Below are 23836 nucleotides of genomic sequence, written 5' to 3' on the forward strand. Positions count from 1 at the left end.
TGAAATCACCTGTCACACACCCCATATATTTTGTTATTCCTTACTGAGTATTTGCTGAGATGTGTTCGTCTCATCAAAACGTTAGCCCGTCTAGAATTAGTTTGGTCCTTTGATTCCTGTTGATTACATCCTTTGTTTGGTGCTGTGGTGTTTGGTCTCTACTTCATTACCGATCTGCACTGGTTCTTGACCCTGTTGTTGGTAAGCCCCTTTGAATTAAATCCTGTTCTACATCTGCGAATGTCTGCTATTCTGTCTGGTTGTGACATTTACAAATGTCTGACCAATCTATGCATTATTCTTCATGAGACCAGAAAGTGTGGTAAGTCCTCACACAGGATAACTAACCCATGTCACCTTTAAGAGCAGCGTGTGGGGACATAGCTGAGCGTTTCCATTCTGTCATACCTCAGGTGGCACCCGGTCAATACCACAAATCATGTCTCCCGATCACTTTCCCATTCCAGATAACCTACAGCCCTCAGCTGTTTCTCATCACACCCTTCCCATATCACTCCCCAGTCTGTCAGTCTCGCTCTCTAACCTGCTTTTCTCACTCCAGAGAGCTGGGCATGGCATTTTCAGCTTTTGCGGTAAACCTGCTCGTCTCTAGCTATAGTGCTTTGTTCCTGTGTCAACAACATATGTTCAGTTTGACCTTTTGACCTTTATGTTTGCTTAAAACCACCGTGCATTTTGTCTTCATTGTTTATTTTGTTCATGTTGTCTCCAGTGTCAACCAGGAGGGAGGGATCCCCTTTTGAGTCTTGGTTCCTCTCAAGGTTTCTTTCTCACGCTTTAGGGAGTTTTCTTCTGCCTCTAAGGGAATTTTTGCTCAGCATTGTGACCTTTGGCTTGCTTACTGAGGATTTGATATTAGACGTCTGTGATGTTGCTTATTGATAATTGCAAAATACACTATAACGTGCTAATACATTTGACTTGACATCTTTCTTGAGAACTTTTTTTTGGCCTAGTGATTTATGCTTCACTGAAGGACTGTATCTGAGATGAAAGTCTCATCTGGTTGGTTTAAACTGAACATATTTGCATTGGAAGGTCCTCCCCTTCCTGCCTCTACCTTCTCTTCAGCAGCACTGAGATTAATGGTCTGGTTTGGAGTGAAGTCTAGAGTGAAGCAGGAATTAGCAGGAAAGGAACACGCTTTGAATAAACATCATCACTAATGTTGTAACATGCATCAGTCCATCACTGAAGGAGAAAATGGACTGTGTGAGAATGACACAACCATCGACTGTATCACGTGTCCACCTGCAAATATAAACCCCACACTTCTGTTTTTGGTCAGAAGGTCTTAAAACATCCCCTTTTGGGATTCGTTTCTCTGTTTACATTTCCTACAGTATTTCTGAGGAAAAACTGAGATTTTAAAGAGATCTGTTAGTTTATGATTTGAAAAATCTTTTGTACTTGAGATCATGGTGCTAGTTTGTACTCTAGCCCAAGGTTTGTTAGCTGTAGTAGTGTATTTTACTGTATGGAGTTTTGCAAAAAAACAACTACTGTGTTCTTCAACATCCATGACCATCTGGTATGAATATGAGGGTAAGTAAAAATAGACAAATGTATCTTTTGCATCGATCAAGAGTCTATATATTTATTAATCACTCATATGATGTATGACATACACTTTTTTGGATTGTCATGATTGAAATCTGTGATGTCTGGCAGTCTGAGGTGTCTGTATTGTACTGGTTACTGTTGAATCAAACCATGTGCTTCTACATGTGATTATGTAAATATTAATAGTCAATCAATGTGTCTTTCTTTAAGCTCCACATCAGTCTCTCTAAGTCCACCATTAAATGCTGCAATACCTTTAAGCGCATTGCATCAGTTTTTATGAACAGCTCTCCCATTTTCTGCATATATCAATAATGTGATAATCATGAATATACAGTTTTGCTTGTTGTCTGTTATGTTGTTTACTTATACAACCAGATTCTAAATTTACATGTTTAATTGGCAGAAAATGGGATAATAAACATTACAAAACTGATTACATGAACTCAGTTTGCTCATGAATACAAAATCCAATTTATGACCTCTGCTGTATAGATTCAGTATTGCAATTATTTTCATTTTGATAGATAAGAGAACTCAAATTTATCCGCAAAGTCTAATTTGTTTTACATGACATTTTAAAAGTTAATTTCTGTAATTTTAGAACATGCATTACGTTGTTATCTAGTCTCTTTAAAAATGTTTTCAGGACCAATATATTATGCATCAATAAACATGTCAGAGTGCACCAAAGAAATGGAGCTGTTTAATGTTACCTACACTGCAATTCCAAGTAAGTCTTGATAAACACAAGTGATGTTTTCATTGAAAAGGATTTTTTTTTGTGGCTGGAATCTTTAGCTTATTAACGATATTTGGTATTTTGGCATCCTAAGTAACAATACCCAGAATGCAAATGGAACTGGTGAAGTTAGAACTCTAAACATGTACGGAGAGGAATACAATTTACAGTTGCTGTAGGCAGGGACATTAGGACAAACTTGAGAGACCCTCATACAAGTAAAAGGGATGACATTATCCTAGCTGGGATACTTAGTTACTTACTTAGTTACTTAGTTACACTGTTGCATGAGCTTTAGCACGATTACTTAGAAAACTGATTCAGTGGTGAAGTCCAGTGGCAGGATTGATTGTTATATACACTAACAATATGTTTAGTGTAACCTGAGAAAATGAAATCAGCACAAAATCAGAGATGGATTCAGTTCTCACAAAAGCCAATGTGAGACTGGAATAATTGACAGTTTGCAAGAACACACCAAGTACACCTCTGTGGCTTTTCCACGGATATTCCCTTTAAATACTACACACAGTCAATGGTGTGGATGGTATATATGTATTACACCTGTCGTAATGATAATTTAAATGAAGCTGACTAATGTTTATTTCCTATGCATTCTTTTAGTGTGCACGCTTGTGCGTATTGAATTCAGTGCTGAGATCATGTACAAAAATCGGTTGTTTTGGGATATCTTCATACCCGAAGGTCCTTGTGAGGATGTCAAAATATGTGACATCATAAAAGGAGGTACGAGCCATCAAAATATTTTTTTCTTTTCTTTCTTTAAACAGCTATGATAGAACTGGCTTCTATGTTACAGAAACCATTCATGAGACATTTCCATTCTGGATAAAGCTACGTTATGCACCTAATGTGAGTCGTATACACAGTAATTAATATGTGCCTCCCCATGGTTAAAATTATTTTAACAATTGTTTTTCTTGCCTACCTAGGGAGAATATCAGATAATTATGAGAGCAAGAATTACAGATGACCTTGAAAGGGAACTAACATTGAATGCAACCATTACTGCACATATTAGAGGCTGATGGCTATGGAAAGCGATTCTCTGGCCATGGCTCTGGGACGGCCTCTAAACTCAGCACCTTCTGAAATGGTAAGGCCAGGTTGCCAATGGTTCTTGCTAACTTTAAATGAGTTTTTCAGAAATAGATTAAATTGCTGTAGAAGACTTCTGTTAGAGTGTCCAGAGAACTGTGCCTAAATTATGTGATTAACTTTAATTTATTGCTGAGCTGTTTGCCTATTTGCTCTTGACATTGATGAGAATTAATAAAATCCTGTAGGTTCTAGTTAAATATTAACTATACCAACTGTGTCATGGTACAAACAGGTCCACATAGCATTTCATTGTTACTGTTTTTGGCATAAAGTACTTCAAACTGGAATAAAATGTAACATGAAATATGAAGTTTTTGGGCAGGCTGAAAAGCAAGCTCGGGTTTATCTGTGGGAATCGGGGCACCGGTGTGTGTCTGGGGTGTTCCCAAGGAGACTCACACACATCCTCAGTGTGTGTGATTTGTGAGTCAGTGTCTGACAGACACTTGAGTAATCACTGTGAATCATTGTTTTATTGTATGAAAGCAATTCATGCAACTCAATACATGACACACAGATGAGCAGTAACAAATATATTTGTCTCATGTCATTAATTTTATTGGAATGAAACAGTTTTCCTGTCCGTAAATGTGTTCAGACTCCAGTGTGCCAGCAGCATTCGACGGTTTCCAGTTTGTTTCTGACACAGTTAAAGGAAATAAAGCTTGTGACTTGTCTAACAGGTAAAATAGAGCAGAGAAAACACAAAACCATCCAGTGCAGGTGGAATTCAGGACAGCATTAAGAAAACTGATCTGAGTCAAAAATTCTTCAGATGAAACACGCAAACTCAAATTCAGGCACACTTCACAAGTTTCTTTATTTCTGCATAGTGTTCACATTTTAGGTTCAAATAAGATAAATAACGTGGAAAACAATTTCAAGACATGGCCATTTAGCGATTTGATAATGTGTGGTGGAGGTAAACGGGTCTGAGGCCTGAGGTTGCAGGTATGCAATCCTCTGTTCTGCGTGTCTGCGGGGGGAGAGACGTAGCCAGGCTGGGCCATCGCAGCAGGAGGCCAGCAGGGCTGACGAGTCATTCTGGCTCTGGCCGGCGTGCTGCGGACCTGACGGGTCGCAGCAGGTGTGTTCGGACGGGCCAACCTCACGGCTTTGACCCACGGGGCCTATCCATCTGGTTCTAATAACAGGAGGGGTTTGGGGGGGTGTTTAAGGAGTCTCCATGTATACTTCACCCCGTTGAGGCACAAAGGAGGATAGTTTAGGGATCAACAAACCCATAGACACCAAATAAATGCGTTTAGTTGCATGATCTGACTCTAGTGTGAGGCGTCCTGCTCTGTGTCAAACACTCTTTCCACCAGAGGTTCAGACAGCACTTTCATAAGCACATTTCCATAAACTTCCATAAATTTTGCTTCTATGTAATTTTTCAAAAGGAAAAATTACCACTGGTAACCAAAAATATGTTCTAGGAATACGTTCTATAGTGTTTTCCAAAAACATGGTTTTTATGTTATATTGTTTTTGTGTGTGGCTGTGCTGCAAATACAACCAGATGCCACTGTCATGTAGTAAAGCACACTCCGTTGACAGAATACAGTACTTACAGTGTTGCTAATAATGGCGCTCTAGTGAGGGATGAATAAGAAGCATGTATGTAGCGCCTCTGCTCCCCACTGGGAGGCTTTAGGTCGGTGTGTGGAAGTGTTTCACACAGAACAAAAACAGGGAGGTCCTGTGCAACACGAGCCTGTGGGTGTGGTTTGATGTTCAAGGTTTGACTCCGCCCCTCATTTGCATGCTGAACACTCTGTGTATCTGATGCTGCTTCACTCCTCCAAATTAAAAGTTCATAAACTAGCATCTCAGATGGACACCCTATAAAGAGACAGTGGAAGATGTTCCCTTATGGAATCATATCAGTTTATATTTCCCTAGGACGGCAGCCTGGTCCCATCGCGTAAAACTTTGAGGACTGAATAATATAGTGTGCAACATTATTTAAATATCTCCAGTAAAGATGAGCTGTGCTTTACTCTTGGCAGAAAGGCCAAAGGCCTAGAAGACAAGAGGCATGTTAAGTCCTGTGCTCACTCGTGTGTGTGTGTGTGTGTGTGTGTGTGTGTGTGTGTGTGTGTGTGTGCGCGCGCGCATGCGGGGACATTTCAAATTCTGTAGAATATTCAAGGAAGGAGATCTCATTATCTCACTATATTCTATGTAAATTCTGAAATATGATATCCCAGGAATACGACATCTTCCCTTGAAGTGACGCCCTGTTCCTGTTTGGACTTGTGCGTGCAGTAAACAAACTGCAGCCTGCTTGGGTCCAGAGAGCCAAAGTCTGTATCTTTGTGAGGAAGTCAACCTGCTGGGCCTCGGCTCTTGGCAGAGTCTGTATGACTCAGCAGTCTTCATGTAACATGGCTTCTCTGAGTTATCTCGCCTCTGCTCTTAAAGGAATACGCCACCTCGAAATGCACGAGTACCAGTTAGAATATAGCACAGATCCCAGTCAGAATATAGCACAGATCCCAGTTAGAATATAGCACAGATCCCAGTTAGAATATAGCACAGATCCCAGTCAGTGATGGGCAAACAAGGAGTTGATGGTATGGTTTACTTATGTTGCTCCCACTAGCTTATTTTTGTTTTTAGCCACGTTAGCTTTCTTCTGGTGGAAGCGGATCTTGTTGATTTCTGTCTATCTACAGGCCTCGAAGTAACAGTTAGTCAGTAGTTTCTTACTATAGTAATGACGGAGCACAGTAGAGTCGTGTCCGCATGTAGACAGAGTGAGACGGAGCAGCTGTGGAACGACCTTCCGTTCCTTCAGAGAGAGAGAGAGAGAGAGAAAGAGATAGATAGAGGGAGACAGAGAGGGAGAGGGGTGAGAGAGACAGAGAAAGAGTGATAGAGATTGAGAGAAAGAGAGAAATGAAAGGGAGAGGGGTGAGAGCGAGAGAGAGAGCGAGAGAGAGAGAGAGAGAGAGAGAGAGAGAGAGAGAGAGAGAGAGAGAGATGGCAGACGGCTGATGCTCTCTAGCCATTCGACCGTGAGGCTCGGTCAGCTAGCTGCAGCTGTTGGACACTATTTTTGCCCCAGGATCAGCACAGCTACACCCCAGACAAGAGCCAGTTTTCTGGGGAGGTAGAGACGCTCTAAAATAAACAGCCCTGTAACTATAGGGGAGTAATCAGCTCACCATCACACAGATCTCATTTTGGATCCTGCTCTCTTATATTCGCTCTTTCATTTCTTCAGTAATGTGAAAAGTAATGAAGCCAAACATTTAAAATACATATATAAAAATTGTACAATAAAAAATTTAGTCCTTTTTTTTATTTTAACTTAATATAACTTAAACGATTTCCAAAAAAAGTCTTGAGGGACAGTCAGTACCAAAATGTTCAACAATTGTCAACTTGACTTTTATATTGAAAACAGTCAAAAATCTTAAAATATCAAATTGACTAATACCCATTACTATCAAATGCTTTACAATTATATGCTTTATCATTAAAACATATTGTTACTCAAATAAGTTAAATATTGTTTAAAAAAATACAGACAAATTTAGCTGTACTTTGTATAAATGCTTAAAAATACTGTAAGTCAGACCAACACGGGGCTCTTAGTTTTAGATTATTTTTTGGTTCAATTTGGGACTGAATAAAAACATAGAAAAAACAGCCATGTACATAGCCACTGTATACAAATAAAATCTCAAGGGGATCTGACCCCATCTTAAAAAAAAAAAAAGCAAAAAACAACAACAAAAAACCCCTTTAACTTGTTCGAATTGAACAGTAAACCAGTTCTACGCTTGGAGATGGATCACTGTCCCGTGTGACGGTTCTGTCCGTTCTTCTGCCCCTCACATGCTCCTGCAGTCTTACCAAACCTGCAAACCGCGTCCTGTTACTGCCCTCAAACCCACAGCCCCTTCCACCCACGACACACATACACCCAGGCACGCTCACCCGTCTCTTTAACATTAAACCTAAAGCAGAATCCAACTTTAAAATATACCATGCACACAAAATAATCAGCCCACTCAGCAAAAAGATGTGCTGGATAACAATATAATTTAGGTATGCAACAACTCACTAAATATATTTATACTATGTATATAAAATATATGTATTTATATATTTCTCAAATTTAAATACAGGCACAAAGGTGCCACATATAATTTAATCTAAAGTAAAATAACATCATCATGCACCACCAGACAAATAAATATATTTACCGAATAATAGTAGTAAAACCTCCAATTAATTAAGACAAAATTTCAAAATGACTAATCTGAGGTAAACTAAATCACTGTTTAAAAAGTCTGTTAAGGCATCTCTCTATATTCACTGAACCAGTGTCTCCACCTGAATGCATCAACACCATCACGCAGGGTGTTATACGGAGGACACGGCAGTGCAGTGGGCTGGGGGGTTACAAACCTGCCCCTAGCAGGGCGAGAAGATCTAAACCAGCAGTCTCTGATCACTACCTGTGCACTACCAAGTGCACCCGCCACTCCTTTAAAAATACTAAATGAATCAAACAAATAAACACCATGCAAAATATGCTACAGCTATTTTACAATATCTGTACTGTGGGAGATTCACCTCTCGATGGGTCATATTTCACAACCAAAGTTTTTATAGGATCAAGTTTAAGTGGCTCACTTTGATGGTGTTCAGTTGAAGCCAATAAATATAACTTTAAAAGTGTGATGAATACATCTAAACACAGTGAAAACAGACACTCAGATTTGCTCAGACCTCCCGATCTGCTGGGTGTGATGTACAGAAAGCAGACAAAACTGTAACGTGTGTTTAAATAGTCAAGGGTGAAAATAGAGAATGTAAAAAACAAAAACAAAAAAGTGAATTTTAAATATAAACACACACACACACACACACACACACACAAACATATACACCCACACACACACCCCCCCACCCACACTCACCCACACACACACACACAAACATATACACCCACACACACACCCCCCCACCCACACTCACCCACACACACACACACACACCCCACACACACACACACACAAACATATACATCCATACACACACATACACATAAACACACTCACACACACACACACACACACACACACACACATATACAAGCACCCACACACACATCCCCACACCCCCACACACACACACACACACACACACATTCATGAAACCAACGAGATACCACCAGTATCACACACAGGCACTGCATTAGATCAACCTCCTCTAGACAAGAGGAAGAGGTGTTAAAAACGTCAGAGACGGGGGCGAAGCACTCACACTGGCAGGTGACCCTTTCTGCAAATGTGCGTGGTGTGTGGATGGGAGCAGTGGGCGGTGCTGCCATCACACTCCCGACGTCCTGCACACTGGCTCCGCCCATCTCCACTTGGCAACGTCAGACGGTAAAATAGTAAGGCAGCTGTTCGCTTCCGTCAACTAAAAGTGCATCTCCGAACATATCCAGTTAAGACCCCCCGGCCCCCCTCCGACCCCCCCCACCACCCCCATGCTCGGCTCCGCCCACAGCAGTGTGGTGCACGTGCGCTTGACTGGATACAGCTTGGGTCAGCAGATTTATTTATTTATTTATTTTTTCCTTTTCCCCGACGACTGCTTGCTTCAGCTTTCACAGAGCCCAAGCAAGTCACAAATCACAGTGAGAGGACCTGGCTGGGCTCAGCTCGGGGGGCCTCGACTCCGTTCCCATGGTTTCGCTCTAATTCCAGTCGTCCACTCCTTTTGCCTGTGTCTGAGTCTGAGCGGCGGGTTCTAAAGGCCATCGATGCAACTGCAGAGAATTATGGGGCCTACGCCGCGGGTTCTGACGAACTCGCTGAAGGGTCAAAACAGGTAGAGGGGTCAGTAATTATCATCCTGTCACATTCAGCCACAAACTCAGCAGCAAATATACAAAAAAAAAGTGAGATAAACACACACTAGCAGAGGGTGGAGTCACACACACACTAGTGGAGGGTGGATTCACAATTGGCCCGTGTTCTCAAAGCGTCTCAGAGCAGAAGATTTGATCCTGTATCAGATTTCTACCCTATTTACAAGGGTCATAAGAAGGTGTTCCAGACAGAGTCCTCCTGATCTCAGACGCTTTCTTAACACCAGATAAGGTTTATGTGCTGGGAGGGGCAATTTGTGAGTGAAACATTGTCCTACCTGAGTTTAATGAAGTGTCAAGTCAGGAAATGGACAAAAATAATAGCTAGTCCAATATTAATCAGCATCACTAGTGCCACCAGGATTGAGTTGGGACCCTGTAGATGAACGAAGAACATGAAAATGTCATTTATGTTATTGTTTATCTATTCCATGCTAATTTAACATGTTGGGCAGTTGACATGTATTATCTAGGTAGAAGAATATGGAATAATGGCATTTGTTTCAGAAACTCGAGAATCTGTCCTTTCTAGAACAAAGGATGGAAGCTGGGCATTTTTTTTTAGCATAAATTCTCTTCACAACACTAACATATGCAAAACGTAACACTGTGAGTTGAACACCATACTCATATTCTACCCATATGAGGTCACTTACTGATTCTTCAGCTGGCTCAGTGGTGATCTCCATGCTGGCTTTCTTAGTTTCTGCTAGACTCTTTGGCTTCAATGAATCCTGTTTCCTCAGCTTGGGCTCTGGCTTGCTGTCTCGGTTTGGGGCAGGGAGGGCGTGGTATTGCTTGGTGGGTGGGGGCATCCTGGCGAGGGTGGCCTGAGTTGCCTTCTCCTCCTCCTCCGACTCCTCAGGTGGGACCATCACGTCTGCCTTCACGAAGTAGCTGTGGTACTGCGTGTGGACCTCGCCGTTTCCAGGGTTCGAAGGTTTGGCGACCAGCGTCGTCAGTTTGGAAGCAGAGACCGCTTCCTGTTTCACTTCCGCTTTGGCCGACTGCCTCGGGGCAGGTACGGCAGCCGGCACGATCTCGGCCGTGGGGGCCTTGCTCTCTTTGGTGGCTTTGGGGGCGCTTCGGTTGAAGAAGGGTTTCTTCTTGCTAAGTGGGGGTGAGGGTGGGGGAGTGGGACCTGGGCTCTGGTTTGGTGTTTGGGTGGGCGTGGTGCCCTTGCGATAAAAGTGGGGACTTCCTGAGGGTGATTTCTCCTTCTTCTCTTCAACGACTTCTTTGATCTCTATTGGCTCGCTGGAAAACCTTTGCTTAATATAATCAGGTCCTTTAAAGAGAGCATCAGAAAGACAAATACCTTGACCATGTGTAAATTATACCGCACCTGTGCCATATTAGAACTTCTATTCTTAGAAGCACAATGGAAAATAGAATTTCTTGTGATAAGCACTTTGGTGTTGGTGTGAATTGAATCCCCCGGTCCACTCTTTCTCTCCTGCAGTGTGTGGAGAGTTATAGTTAAAACCCTGTCTAAACAGAGTCTAAAGGGCTGGAGAATCAGACTCTGCTTTATGATCAGTGTGAGCTTCCAGGCATTCTCTGGATTCTCCTTGGCAAAGGCAGAACCAGCGCGATCTCACAGCTGACATGGGAAGCTTTCTAGAACTCTTACTGGAGCACGTCCAGCACCTGCCACGGACAGACATTTAACTCACTCTGTTCATCAGTTATCACCACAGTTAACCACAGAGCTGAAGTCATGAGGACAGAAAACCTAGTCTATACTTTTAGAGAACGGGCATGAAAAAGGTCTTGTGTTTTTATTTTGGACAATTCATTTTAGTCAAAAGATTTCACGGGATTTCAAAGTTTCAAACTTTAAGACTTTTAACAGGATTACAGTTTTTTTGTATTTCAGAATTTCACACACTGTTACCAATCTAACACAACTAACTCAGTATAAATGCCCTCAGTACCAACTTGTAGCATCTAGTCTCAGACATACCCACCAGAAATGGCCCATTTCTTTTCACTTCCTGGTCACCTATCACAAGCAATATACTGAACAAATGAATCAGGATTACTACAGGAGTAATGGAGTTATCTCTAATCAAACACATCCTGGTTGGGTGCAGACCCATGCGGTGCAGGCCAAGCCTGATTCAACCAATCAAGAAATAACTGCACTCATCCAAAATGTTGGACAATTAATGCAAATATCACTGATTGGATGTATATCAGTGATAGGCCAGAACTAAAGCACGGACTCTCATCAGCTCCTTTAGGGGTCCACTGTGCTAAACAGATGGGCTCTGTGAGACAAAGCTGGTATGGTTGGTTTGTCTCTGCAGACACAGGCTGCATTGTGGGGAATGCGCTGAGATCTCCACTAAGTCTTGGCATCCACACCTATGCAGCAGTGCCATGCCGGGTTCTGAAGAACACAAAGGCAGTTGTGAGGCTCAACCACGGCGTGAGCAGAGACGTCTCCCGTACAAAGGGACGCTTCACCGACCATGGGACTGTTGTGTGCGTCAATAAAAGAAACCTAGCAAACCTTTCACATTGTATTCCCTAGCTTGGATATATAGTAGTGTGACATAAGAAAAATATTATATCACGTAATACAATAAATTATATGCATCAGGATTGTGAGGTTGTTAGATTCACTTGTTAGTTCACACAGATAAAACACTTCAACCCAGTAGTGACACATTTCAAATGGACTGAAAACTGAACACAAGGTTTTCTTATTAAAATAAATAAATGAAATAAAAGTTTTGAATCTAATATTGTGACTCAGGCCAAATTGTCTTTTCAGGATGATTCATGCAACTGTTTCTGAAGTACTGTCAACACTTCAGGAACAGATATCTGCTCATCAGGAATCTGGACCCATACATTCGTAAAGCTGCTTTGTGACAACATGCATTGTAAAAAGCGCTATATAAATAAATCTGACTTTGACTTTGACTTTGACACTGCACTCAGGAAAACACACTGTGATGCAGTTATCACAACACTGGTTAACAAAGATTTTTACACCTGTGCATTTTAGAATTAAGCTTGTACATATTTTTAATTGCAATTACAGTTTTACTTATAAATAGGTTTATATACATAAATAAAACATTTATTGCTCTGTTTGCTATTGCTCTAATATGGGTTATTGCTCTGTCACTAAAATCCCATACCTGAGATATACATTCTAAAAACAGATTTGAATTTATTTGAATGTAAAATGCATTAAAGGGTCCACCTATTTTATATCCCTTAATGGAAGATAACCTCCATTATTTTTGCCCAGTTTAAAGAGTCAGCACACTCCAAGTTCAACACAGATAAACCAGTGTGCAACATACATTAGTGCAGTGGTCCCAGTCCTTGTGTTATCCAGGGAAGACCTGCCATGGACCCTAGACTCACATTCTGCCTCTCGTATGCAAAACTGCCATTTTTAAGGTCTAGGAGTAGTTGGCTGGGTTGATGGCAGAAGTCTTTATGGGAAAAGGCTTTGATCTGATGCTGAGAGTACGGGGCCTCTGACAGAACTCTTAGGCCCCATGAGAAGATCTCGTACTGGGGCTCCCCACCCCAGCAGTCATGGGCCATAAAACGGTCTTAACCAAAGCTCCACTTAAGGTGCCCATGGCTGAGAATACCTTATTAAAGAATACCAATTCTCACCTATTTATCTACTACTATTTACTGTTTTTTTCATTACAGTAGAAATTGAAATAGTGTTCAGACAATGTCAGCTTTTTGTTTTTGTTAACTAATACTATTGAACATATTTAAATCTATTCATGATAATGGAATTAGTATGTCTTAAACGATCATGCGAGTCACCTACAGAGAAAGTTTTAATCCAGCCTTATGTGGGTTTGAGGATTCAAGGCCAGATGTTGGGCAGGATTGGGAATCAATTACTGAATGGTTTTGAGGTCCAGCTGGTGTGTGGGTGAGTTTTAGGGGTCTGCGTTGTGTCTACAGAAAAGGTAGGAATGATCTGTAATCTACCACCTGGTCTCAGGTTAATGGGTCATGATGTCAATTGGAGTTCATCTCTGTTCCTTCTACAGCTGTTGTTAATGTGCAATGTCTTTAGATCGGGAATGTATGTTAACATTGCCATATTTATGCAAAATGTCCATGTTGACAATATTTTAAAACAAAAACTTTGAACACAATTTTTTTTACAACACATTAGCCAATATTTACACACCAGCTGCATCTTAAAAGCACAATTATAACCTTATACCGTCATAAATAAAGCAACATTTAAAAGACAGAACTGTAGTCACAACAGTAAAACACAACATGCAGACATTTATACATCAACAATCTTTAAATGTTCACACATAGTTCTAAAGGTGTAAACAATTTGCAAACAGCAATGTGGTTTAAATCCATATAGGCAGATGATAAAGGAAACCTAAACAAATGTTAGAACATGTCATGCAGACATGTTCACTATAGGACATCATCAATATGGAAATATATAAAACACATTAAGCAAGCCAGCTGACCCCAGTTTTGTTCCTGACACTTGCACACGGTGCACGTGTCTCTAAAGCTCTTGTATCTTGTAGTGAGCCATGCCACCACGCCCTAGGTAAGCCCCTCCTGGACTTCAGTGAAATAGGAATCAGCTGTTAAGCATCTAAGTAATTAAGGAACCTGTATCATAATACTTCTAATGGCATTTGGTTTGCTCTGAATAAGAGTACATAGAACAGAATGAGGTTTGTGTTGACATTCTCACTTGGGATAACGTCGGTTGGCACTGTGGCATTCAGGTCCACGAACAGTTCAATGCCAATTCACAGATTTCAACTGTGTTTCCTAAACATAATCTCCCACATCCACATAAGGACGATACTGTATGCGATTCAGATTGTGGGATATTGTGGGAAGAAATTATCATTTATCTTTCTGCTCAGATGATTCTTCCTCTGGAACTTCTTTGATTTGTACTTTTTTTTTTCTCAAAAAGCATCCCCATAAATTATTCAAATCTGTAAATTGTTTGATATATTTTTTGCACCACATTAAATATTTACATAATCATATTCATATTTATACTGTACTGCGCTTCTCATCGTAGTTATTACTTCATTAGCATCTTGTGTGTATGCAAAGGTCCAATATGAATGAGGTTTGGATGTTTTTGAGTCAACAGTTTGCTTTTGCTAGATAGAGATGTATAACATTTTGGGGTTTGTTTTTAAGGTTTTGAAAAATGGGATATAATTCTTAAAAAGTTGTCTTAGCTATTGTAAACAACAACAACAACAACATCAACCCAAAGGAACTGGGTAAATAGAAAACTCACTATTGCGTAATCACACACTATCTTAAAACATGTCTGTCCACACCTAAAAGGACCGGCTGCAACAGACCGTAGATTAGCTATGCAAATGAGATGCGTCCCCTTTAGAAGTCATCTGCATTCGCTCATTTGCATCTTCTCAACTTTCTCTCGCCTAATAATTATGCACTCGATCCAGACACAAAGGCACAGACGCACGTAACAGGCTGTGCACGGAGTGTGTGTGTGTGTGTGTGTGTGTGTGTGTGTGTGTGTGTGTATGTGTGTGAGGGGGGGATACCTGGCTGATGGAAGTTAGGGGACAGCTCTCTGGCTACAGCCCGGGCGACGTCCGAGTCGTGGCAGGCGGTCAGAGAGGCCTGGTCCGCTGCTTCCCCCTTAGCTCTGGCGTGGGCCGTCCTGATGGAAACCAGGAAGAGAAAATGGAAGAAGACGTGAGACAAAGATAAAGCAATACACCATGCAAACACTCACACACTTTCACACACACACACACACACACTTTCTCACACAGCATCAAAAATGTTTTAAATTCTTTCAGGTGATTTTATAGGGCTAGATTTTTGAGACATTACTTTAAAAAGAGCATGAGGAGAAATGAATTTACAAGGCCTCGGACTGGTCATCTAAAATGAGACTAAATTTAGTGCCTTCTAGCGTTTCAGTTGACCAGTTCAGTCATCTCAAGCCAAGTGGATTGGCCTGCTTTAGGGCAGAGGTTTATTTCAAGAGCGCACACATCTGCCCGAGTGAAACCTGAAGGCGTGGCCCTCTTCAGCCATGTTCTTGGCTCATGCCCTGTTCATTAATGGTTGCAATTAATCATTGTTATATGAGTTACGAGCTTGGGTTGCAAACCATAAAACCTACTGCTATCAATTAAAGCGTCACCATGACTCATCCGGGTGTTGTTTAAAGAGAATTTCATCAGTCTGCCTTTGAATGTCAAGCTTGTCCAGAATCCTGAATTTCCCACGTAGCTATTTTAATAATTCATTGATGATTAATTTTATCCCTCTGTGTAGATTCAGAACAATGTCTCAGCAGAACCTGCCCAGCCATGACCCAGACAATGTCTTGTGAGACGGCACAGTGGAATTACGTAATAAGCCTGCGAGGTCCCCCCCCCCCCCCCCCCCCCCCCTCCGTCTTTCCCGAGCAGGAGGTCTCCCGCAACAACACCTGGGTCATGTGGACTTGTGGGCCAGCGCACAAATCGAACGGAGGAAGAGATCGGTGGTGCTGGTGATCCACCAAGAACAGAAGTGAGGTGGATGAGAACAGACTGGCGATAGGGACCCAGGAAGACGGTGGGGTCTGGACCGCAGGGCTAGAATGGCGACTCTGACGACATGGAACTCAGCTCAGCAGGAACAGGAGCTGCCATGGTGCTCACACCCAGCAGGATTAGAGCTTCATTACAGCTCTTGATAAACGGCGCGACCCTGGACCCCTCCCGATAGATCTCTCTCTCATTACAGCCAGCCGGTCCATCTGTATCAGGAGCAGGCAGCCGGCTGTGGGCTTAAGACAAGCTACACTGCACCTGGGATTTTATCACCTTGATCTTTACCATCGTCAATATCATCATCATCAAAATTCATCATCAACTTCATACTTAATCACTGACATCATGGTATTGATAATTACCACTCAGGTCTGTACATATAAAAATGTAGAAACCTTGCTAAGTCTTGAGAATGTCACCCTGAATGTAACACTGAATGTCTGTGGGTAGAGAACAGCGTACAGACCCCACAAAGTTCACAGCATACCAGGGAAATAAAGGAGAACCTTTATGTCTTCTAAGCAACGTTGGCAGTGCTCCAGTGCTTATTCTTCAATACGCTGTATCTAATGCGCTACACAGTGGAGTTCAGAACATCTCCTTGGAGACAGATGCAGCAGTTGAAATTCTGAGGTTTTAATTTGGCAGCAGTCCCCCCCCCACACCCACACACACAAACACACACAAACACACCCACATCCACCTACTCTCTTTCTATCAAACACAGAAGAGTGCAGATAAAGATGTCTAGGGACACATTGTGTCCCCCCCCAGACCCTCCAATAGCCTGCTAGGATTCTGCTGTCTAGCCCAACGTTCAGGGCCTGAACCCACATAGGTCATACACCATTATCACATGGATCTTGGGTTTACTGATAGTTCGGGAGACTTCCAGAATGGCCTGACCTGTATCAGTGAGCACACAGACCTTTGAAAAGTTGAGGACAATGTGGTAGACAACTGTGAACAAGGAGGAATACCCAACTGTCAAGAAGTCATGATGTCTCCGCCAAGACAACGAATGGTGTCTATGTGTATATGGGTGAAGGGCTGTCCACTATGTTTGCATCGGATTATGCTAAGAAGGAAACAAATGTTCCATATGTGCCTTGTGATCGTGGGTTGTGTTAGTGTACAAGACAACTATCAGAAAATGTGTTTTTATGTTCACTGAACATATGTAAAATGCTGCGACTACAAGTATAGGATTTGAGAAAGTGGTTAATCTGCGCAGGTAATCCAGGTAATCCATCCACAAGACTTCCAGAAGACGTCCAGCACCAAGTCCTTAGACAGATGAAAGGTATTGGTAGCAGTATGGAACCTGGTGTAATTACAAAATTAATTAGGTTTCATGAAATGAAGAAAGGCCGAGATTTTACTCTCTCCCTGTTTTCATTTAGCTTGGTGAAAATATGCCACACAGACAAACGCTTCTCTCGAAATCCGACGAGTTTAAGAATAATTATGTAGAAACAGTCTGAAATGCATACCAGGAAACTATAGCTACATCTGCTCTAATGGCTGCTAGAGTGCAGAACCTAGCTTGTGAGATATCTTGGTGGCAATGTAAATGGTGGCACAAACACACACACACACACACACACACACACACACACACACACACACACACACACACACACACACACACATCCCAAACACGCACACTCTGCTGAGTGGTTTAACAGATGATGGGAGAACACAGATTGACTGTATCAGTCGCAGGGCTATATTCTTGTCAGCGGTTAAGGAGCCAACTACTGCCTTGCCTTTTTTAGTCAGGACTCAGAGACACCACACGGGGGGAGGGGGGGTGAGAAAGAGTGAGAGAGAACAGCTCCCTAGAAGTGAGAACTCTCTCTTTTTCTCCTTCACTCTCTCTCGCTGTCACTTTCCTTTTCTCTCTCTCTCTCTCTCTCTCTCTCTCTCTCATCCTCTCCTCACATTCCGAGAGTCCTCTTAGCGTTTATCACTCCTCCTCATAACAGTCTTCAAAGGCACGGCGAGATATTTAATTCATACCGCTGCTCGGGGACATATTACTATTTCATTAGCTGCATGGATTGTGTAAGCCTTGCTATTGAAGCTTTCATTAAAATTCATATTCCAGGCCTTCAGATTGATGCACATGGTAATGAGTGGTCTGTAAAAGACCACGGCACTGTGTACATGGTACTGCGGAGAGAAAGGGTCTGTGTACATAATGCTGCTGGATTTATGTAACAATTCGCACTAATTTAACACATCTAAAACGTTATTTAGAGACAGACATCCTCACATGCAAATTAGAACACGCCACCATATGACATAATACAAGGAAAACAGACCTCGTTTTAAAAGCGTGGGAAAGTCTTTGTTATATTAAGGTCACATTTAGCAGGGAGAGCACAGGACCTCAATATTCCCATTAAAAAGTGGACCAGAAATTCTAGTGATGTTCCACTTTATTTGTTGGGAGAGGAATCTTACAAACTCCAACCTTTTAACACCAACGCCTCCACCATGCATCAGTGCATTTAAGCGTTTCTTCCCGACATGAACTCAAAGCAATCACCGACTGCACGTGATCGCACAGCTGAGACATCTTTGGAGGACTATACTACACTCAAAAAAGACTAGCAACAAAATGGAATATTGTGGCACAGTTATCTCTAGGTTTAAATGTAGTTTGCCATCACGATTCCCTCAATCTTCCACCATATAAACCTCAGTGCATATAAAGGAGTGCTTCATATCCGCCTGCAAAAATGGCCAACACAGGAAGGAAGCTACCGAGGGCCAATTATCATGATTTCATTTGCATAATGCTAACTGTCCGTTACTAGCTTGTGTTCATTCATTAGCCTCATTAGCATTTTTTAATAAAGTATTCATTTACACCCCCTGACTAACCATGCCATCCGAATTCATGCAGTGAAGCTACTTATAGGGTGAAACACAAGAGGACTAACGTCCCAGCTATTTCATTTCCGAGAGGTGAGAAGTGGCTTCGTGTATTTTTAGAAAAGAAAACGCTAGCATTTTGTGCGTGTGCTGAGCGGTGAAGCCCTGGGTTTAGGCATTCTGTACTAGTGATGAGGTGTTCCATGGCCAGGGCTACAGTGGATGTGACATCTCAGCTCAAACAGCCCTTGAAGCTCTTCGTTTACACCGCGTAAAACCTTCTTTTTGTTTGCTCCTCCCATACGGACGGATCGCGTACACGCGCCGCAGTTACGTAAGAAGATTCTCACTCAGCAACACGTTCTTCACAGCCACATCTGCACCGTCTTCTGTTTCTCCGGACTCTCTCTTCTATCTCTTGGGTGCAACCAGAAATCCGTGACGTGTCGACTGTTTCTCCATCATCCTCCATCATGCTTGGAGCTACATGGCTCCAACACCTCCCTGCCCTCCTCACGGCTTCAACACCATCACTTCCTCCTGGCCCTGCATTGATTAAATGTTTAGCTGTGACTGAGGGTGTGGGGCACGTACTGGCACAGAACTGCTCAACACACCATCACACCCTTCAACAACTGCCCCTGCTTCCACTATCTAGCCCTCTCTCTCTCTCTCTCTCTCTCTCTCTCTCTCTCTCTCTCTCTCTCTCTCTCTCTCTCTCTCTCTCTCTCTCTCTCTCTCTCCCTCCATTTCTATCTACTCCTGTCACAGCCCTAAGAGAAAGAGCCAAACCGATGAGACTATGATCAGTGCCCCGGGTTGAATTGTAGTAAGGATGTTTTGGACTTGTTCAGAATGTCTCCACAAGTGTCAGGTAGGACCTTTATGGAGGTTCTACCCACAAGGTTCTCTGAACCAACAGATCTCTTGAACCATCAAGATTTTCATATCTTTCAGAAGTGCGAGGAGAATGTCATTGGAGCCCACCTCTGTCAATCATTTGTTCTGTGCTATAAATGAATCTGAACACACAAGTTTCTCCTTAAAAGAAGTTAAAGACCTCTAGCCGTCAAATTACACCATGGTGCTGAGGAAAGGGCGTTGAAAAATGTGACTTACACTAATCACCTAGAAACCAACCAAGAGACTTTTAAGGCCCCTTCACAGTGGGCGTGATCCGTGTGGGGGGGGGCGTGATCCGTGTGGGGGGGCGTGATCCGTGTGGGGGGGGCGTGATCCGTGTGGGGGGGCGTGATCCGTGTGGGGGGGGGGCGTGATCCCTGTGGGGGGGGGGGGGCGTGATCCGTGTGGGGGGGGCGTGATCCGTGTGTGTGTGTGTGTGTGGGGGGGGGGGGGGGGGGGTGTGATCCCTGTGGGGGGGCGGCGGTGGGTTTTACCTCGACGTGGCGATCTCCACTTTCGTCTTGGCTATGGCGGCGGCGCGGACGGCTCCCTCCACGGCCCGGTCCACCTTCTGCTTCGTCTTGGTGTTCTTCAGCGGGATGAGCTGCTTCTTGATGCCCCGCACCAGCACGTTGTTCTTGTACTTGCCCTCCTCCCTGGTGCCGTCGGGAAACACCGTGCAGCCGTAACCGTGACGCTTGTTGTTGGTCCACTCGCCCTCGTACTTCATACCGTTGGAGCGCTCGCTGACGCCGAACCCGCTGCGTTTGTCGTTCTTCCACTCGCCCATGTAGGCCTCGGTGGTGGTGGCGTCCACGTTGTCCTCGGCCGGCCCGTACTCGTCGGGCCCGTCCCCGTCGCCGAAGCTGACGGTGGAGTTGGCGTCGCTGGAGCTGATGCGGCTCATGGCGGCGTCGCTGCGCGCCGAGCTACGCTTGCTGGAGATGGACGAGCGCGAGTCCGACTTGCGCAGCTGCTTGAGGCTGCCGAACAGCGAGCCGCGCCGGAACAGGCCCCGCCTCTTTCCCGAGCCCAGCTCGCTGTCGCTGTGGAAGTTGAGGACGAAACCGCCGCGCGTTCCCGCGGGGCTGTCGGCCGCGGCGGACGCCGACGACTCGTGCAGCACGGAGCCGTTGCTCTGTTCGCTACGTAGGGAGGCCAGAGAGGTCCGCAGCGGGGAGCGGATCACCGTGGCCATGCCGTACGGGACGCTCTGACGTACGCCGTAGCCATGACGCATGCCACCCATCCACTGGCCCTGGTACGTCCCTGAAATACAGGAGTGCGCGGTTAGCAAGGACGGCGGTTACCACAGGAAACAGACGGCATTAGGAACATTTCACTCTCGTGATACCTTAAGTGCATCTACCAGGAATAATGTTATTTTTGGAACCTTTTAAAAAGAAGTATAACATAAGAAATGTATTGACACTTTTGAGCTGCGATAATGGTAAAAAAAAGGGGCATTTCAACATTATTAATAAGAGGGGATAGATTGAGCCCAAAATTCAGTCCCCCCTGACAAAACCAGGATATTTTTGGCACCGGGACATCTGCTCTACAGCTAACAACAACTTACAGTAATTCAATTTAAAAAATAAAAGTACATTTTAAATAAGACTAAGTAAAAAAATAATTCAATAAAAATAAATAAATAAAAAGTACATTAAAAAAATAATAAAAGTAAAAAATTACATAATCACCATAATTGCACTTATCATCACTATTGTGGTCAGTTTCTTTCATGAATTCACTTCTAAAGAAGGACTTCCATTAATTAATTTCACGTCACTTTGTTAAAACCTAGAAAAGCAATGCCTAGGTAAATAAAGTGAAACCATGCCATCTCTTTTATCTAGTTATGAAACTAGACAACATTTTTGGCTGAAGCATTTAAAGCATACATTTATTATTCACGTTATTACTGAAAAAATGTCTTGTACTAGATATGCAGTGTTGGGTCAGTAATGCACCATTTACTATGTAGCATGTGTAACTCTAGCTGTGGACTGACATGTGTGACATGGTGAATGGTTGTCCCTCTATCTCAGCCACCAGAGGGTCGGTCCTGACAGCCTCCACAGAACACCCAGGTCTATTTTAAAACATGGAAGTAACCAGAGACATTGTGAAATTTGTAGCTTATGCCAGCCATAACGATCAATTATTTACCTCATTTATCTAAGCTGTGATTGATCTTCCTAGTTTTCTGTCAATTCTGTCTTAATAATTTGGTTCTCAGAGGGCTCAAAGGGAAATTTATAAAAGGGACTTTTAATCAGATTGTTAATTACTGTTACTGCGAAACACTAATCACATTTTTATATATTACATTTCAAATAGAGATGTAACTTTGTTATGATACATCATATATTAAGCTTCGTATTGAAATTAAACTGTAAACCACATACTATTATTAATGTTTGATTCTCAACTCAGACACTTTCTAAGTAGGTGCTTGAGGTAAAACTGAAAGTAAATGATGTCTTCAAACCTTCCAGATTAAAAACCTGAAAATGCACAGGACACAGTTACATTACTTGTGAGTATTTAAGACACTCGTGCAGCTGTGTTTTCACGCAGTTTTACAAGTTCTACAAGTGCGTTTGAGTCATTGTGCATGCAACCTCGTACTGACACACCAGTGTTGAACAGCTGAACATCCTGCAACACACCACAGGCTCTGTGTTCCCAGACTAAACTGCCATCATGCAAATGTAGGTAGGCCCATCTAATCCAGTGTATCAACTGTAGCACATTAGCTTCAGACAACAATTTGTGTTGGTAGAATCAAAGCAACAAACAAACAAGCAAGCAAAACAAGCAATCAAACAAACAAATAAACACACATTTTTTAAAATCCGACAAACTAAGATCAATTCTTGCCTTTATGTTTGTGCCGATTGAAAAGGACTTTGATTTTAAGTGTTGCAGATGTTACTATTATTAGCGATGACCTCTATGACTGACCAGTCCGAGTGGTATATATCAATAGAACTGCCCTGTCCAACAGTTGGACTGTTTTATTGGATATATATGTAATAAACACAGGCGCAGTGGAGCAACAAATGATTATTCTACTGGACCGGGAGAAAAACATGTCTGCGAGGAGCCTTATGAATATTCTTCATATACAAGCACATATTGCTGGCACCATGACTAGTATTTCAGGCAAATGAATCTCTGATTTTTAATCTATTGATGTGACAGATGACAGTAAAAAGACTTTTGCAGAGATTTCGGGCGAGTGATGCCAGAACTCACCCCCATCTCCATATGTCTCGACCCCGTATCCGTCTTGCAGCCCGTTACTCCACGTCCCCTCGTATCGGGCAGGTGTATTGAGACTCTGCCGAACCCCGTATCGCCCTTTAAATCCATGGGTCCATTCCCCACGATACAGCCACCTCCCTTTGGACTCGACGCCCAGTCCGTGCCGCTTACCCTGAGCCCAGAACCCCTGGTACGTGTTCCCACTGGGCCAGGTGTACACCCCGACTACCTCGAACCCGTTGGACCAGGACCCGGAGTACTCGCCCTGGCCCTTCGGACCGGTGCAGATGCCGTGTCCGTGGGCTTTCCCGTCCTCCCATCCACCGCAGTACGTGCCGCCGTCGTCGAAGTCGAACCGTCCGCCCGTCATTCAGCTTCACGGTCCAACGGGTTTTATTTTAGAAAGTGTGTGTGGCTCGGTGTGATGTCGCAGCTCGGCTGTGGGGAGGCAGGGTGTTGTCTCTGAGGAGAAGCTGTGGTCGGAATGGACGGGTGGTGGTGCTGGAGGTGGGAGTGGAGCGCCTGCGTGGACCGGTGTCGGTGTTGGCGGGGAGTGAGACGCTGCACCACGGACAGGGCGCCGCAGCCGCACGCTGTCACTGTCGCTCTCACACACGCGTGTTTTATGATCCTCTCCCCCCCGTGTTCGGTTCACAGGGAGGGAGAACCGAGAGGAACCCGAAGCCCGGTTAGAGACACCTAATTGCTGACGTCAATACTATAGCACCACCCGCCCCCTCTTAGCTGTTAAAGGGGTGGGTGAAGCCTTTAATAATTTTACAGGGAGCAGTATCTCGGGTTTTTCCTTCCCTGAATTGAACAGCTGAAGCTCATAAGATGGAGAAGTGG

At 43.3% G+C, this 23836-nt stretch overlaps 1 protein-coding gene and 1 long non-coding RNA gene across 4 annotated transcripts; one reads left to right on the plus strand and one right to left on the minus strand.

Annotated features, from left to right (window-relative positions):
- Nucleotides 1–1007: 1007 nt before the first annotated feature.
- LOC143482673 (uncharacterized) lies at nt 1008–16598 on the plus strand. Of its 3 annotated transcripts, none has more exons than XR_013122276.1 (6): nt 1008–1566; nt 2234–2317; nt 2951–3073; nt 3147–3199; nt 3280–3443; nt 15666–16598. It is a non-coding gene; the product is annotated as an uncharacterized LOC143482673 (long non-coding RNA). The 3 variants fall into 3 exon arrangements; XR_013122275.1 differs by having other exon boundaries at nt 1009–1566; nt 12130–16598; XR_013122274.1 differs by lacking the exon at nt 15666–16598 and having other exon boundaries at nt 1015–1566; nt 3280–7468.
- On the minus strand, nt 8450–23666 carry jph1b (junctophilin 1b). Its single transcript, XM_076981103.1, has 6 exons — nt 22979–23666; nt 20209–20983; nt 14921–15039; nt 10004–10635; nt 9626–9723; nt 8450–9290 (listed from the first exon to the last, which is right to left on the minus strand). The coding sequence occupies exons 1-5, from the start codon at nt 23355–23357 to the stop codon at nt 9643–9645; spliced, it is 1986 nt and encodes a 661-aa protein (XP_076837218.1). The 5' UTR covers nt 23358–23666; the 3' UTR covers nt 8450–9290; nt 9626–9642.
- Nucleotides 23667–23836: the final 170 nt, after the last annotated feature.

This window comes from Brachyhypopomus gauderio, chromosome 19 (assembly GCF_052324685.1).
Source record: "Brachyhypopomus gauderio isolate BG-103 chromosome 19, BGAUD_0.2, whole genome shotgun sequence".
Classification (NCBI taxonomy): Eukaryota; Metazoa; Chordata; class Actinopteri; order Gymnotiformes; family Hypopomidae; genus Brachyhypopomus; species Brachyhypopomus gauderio.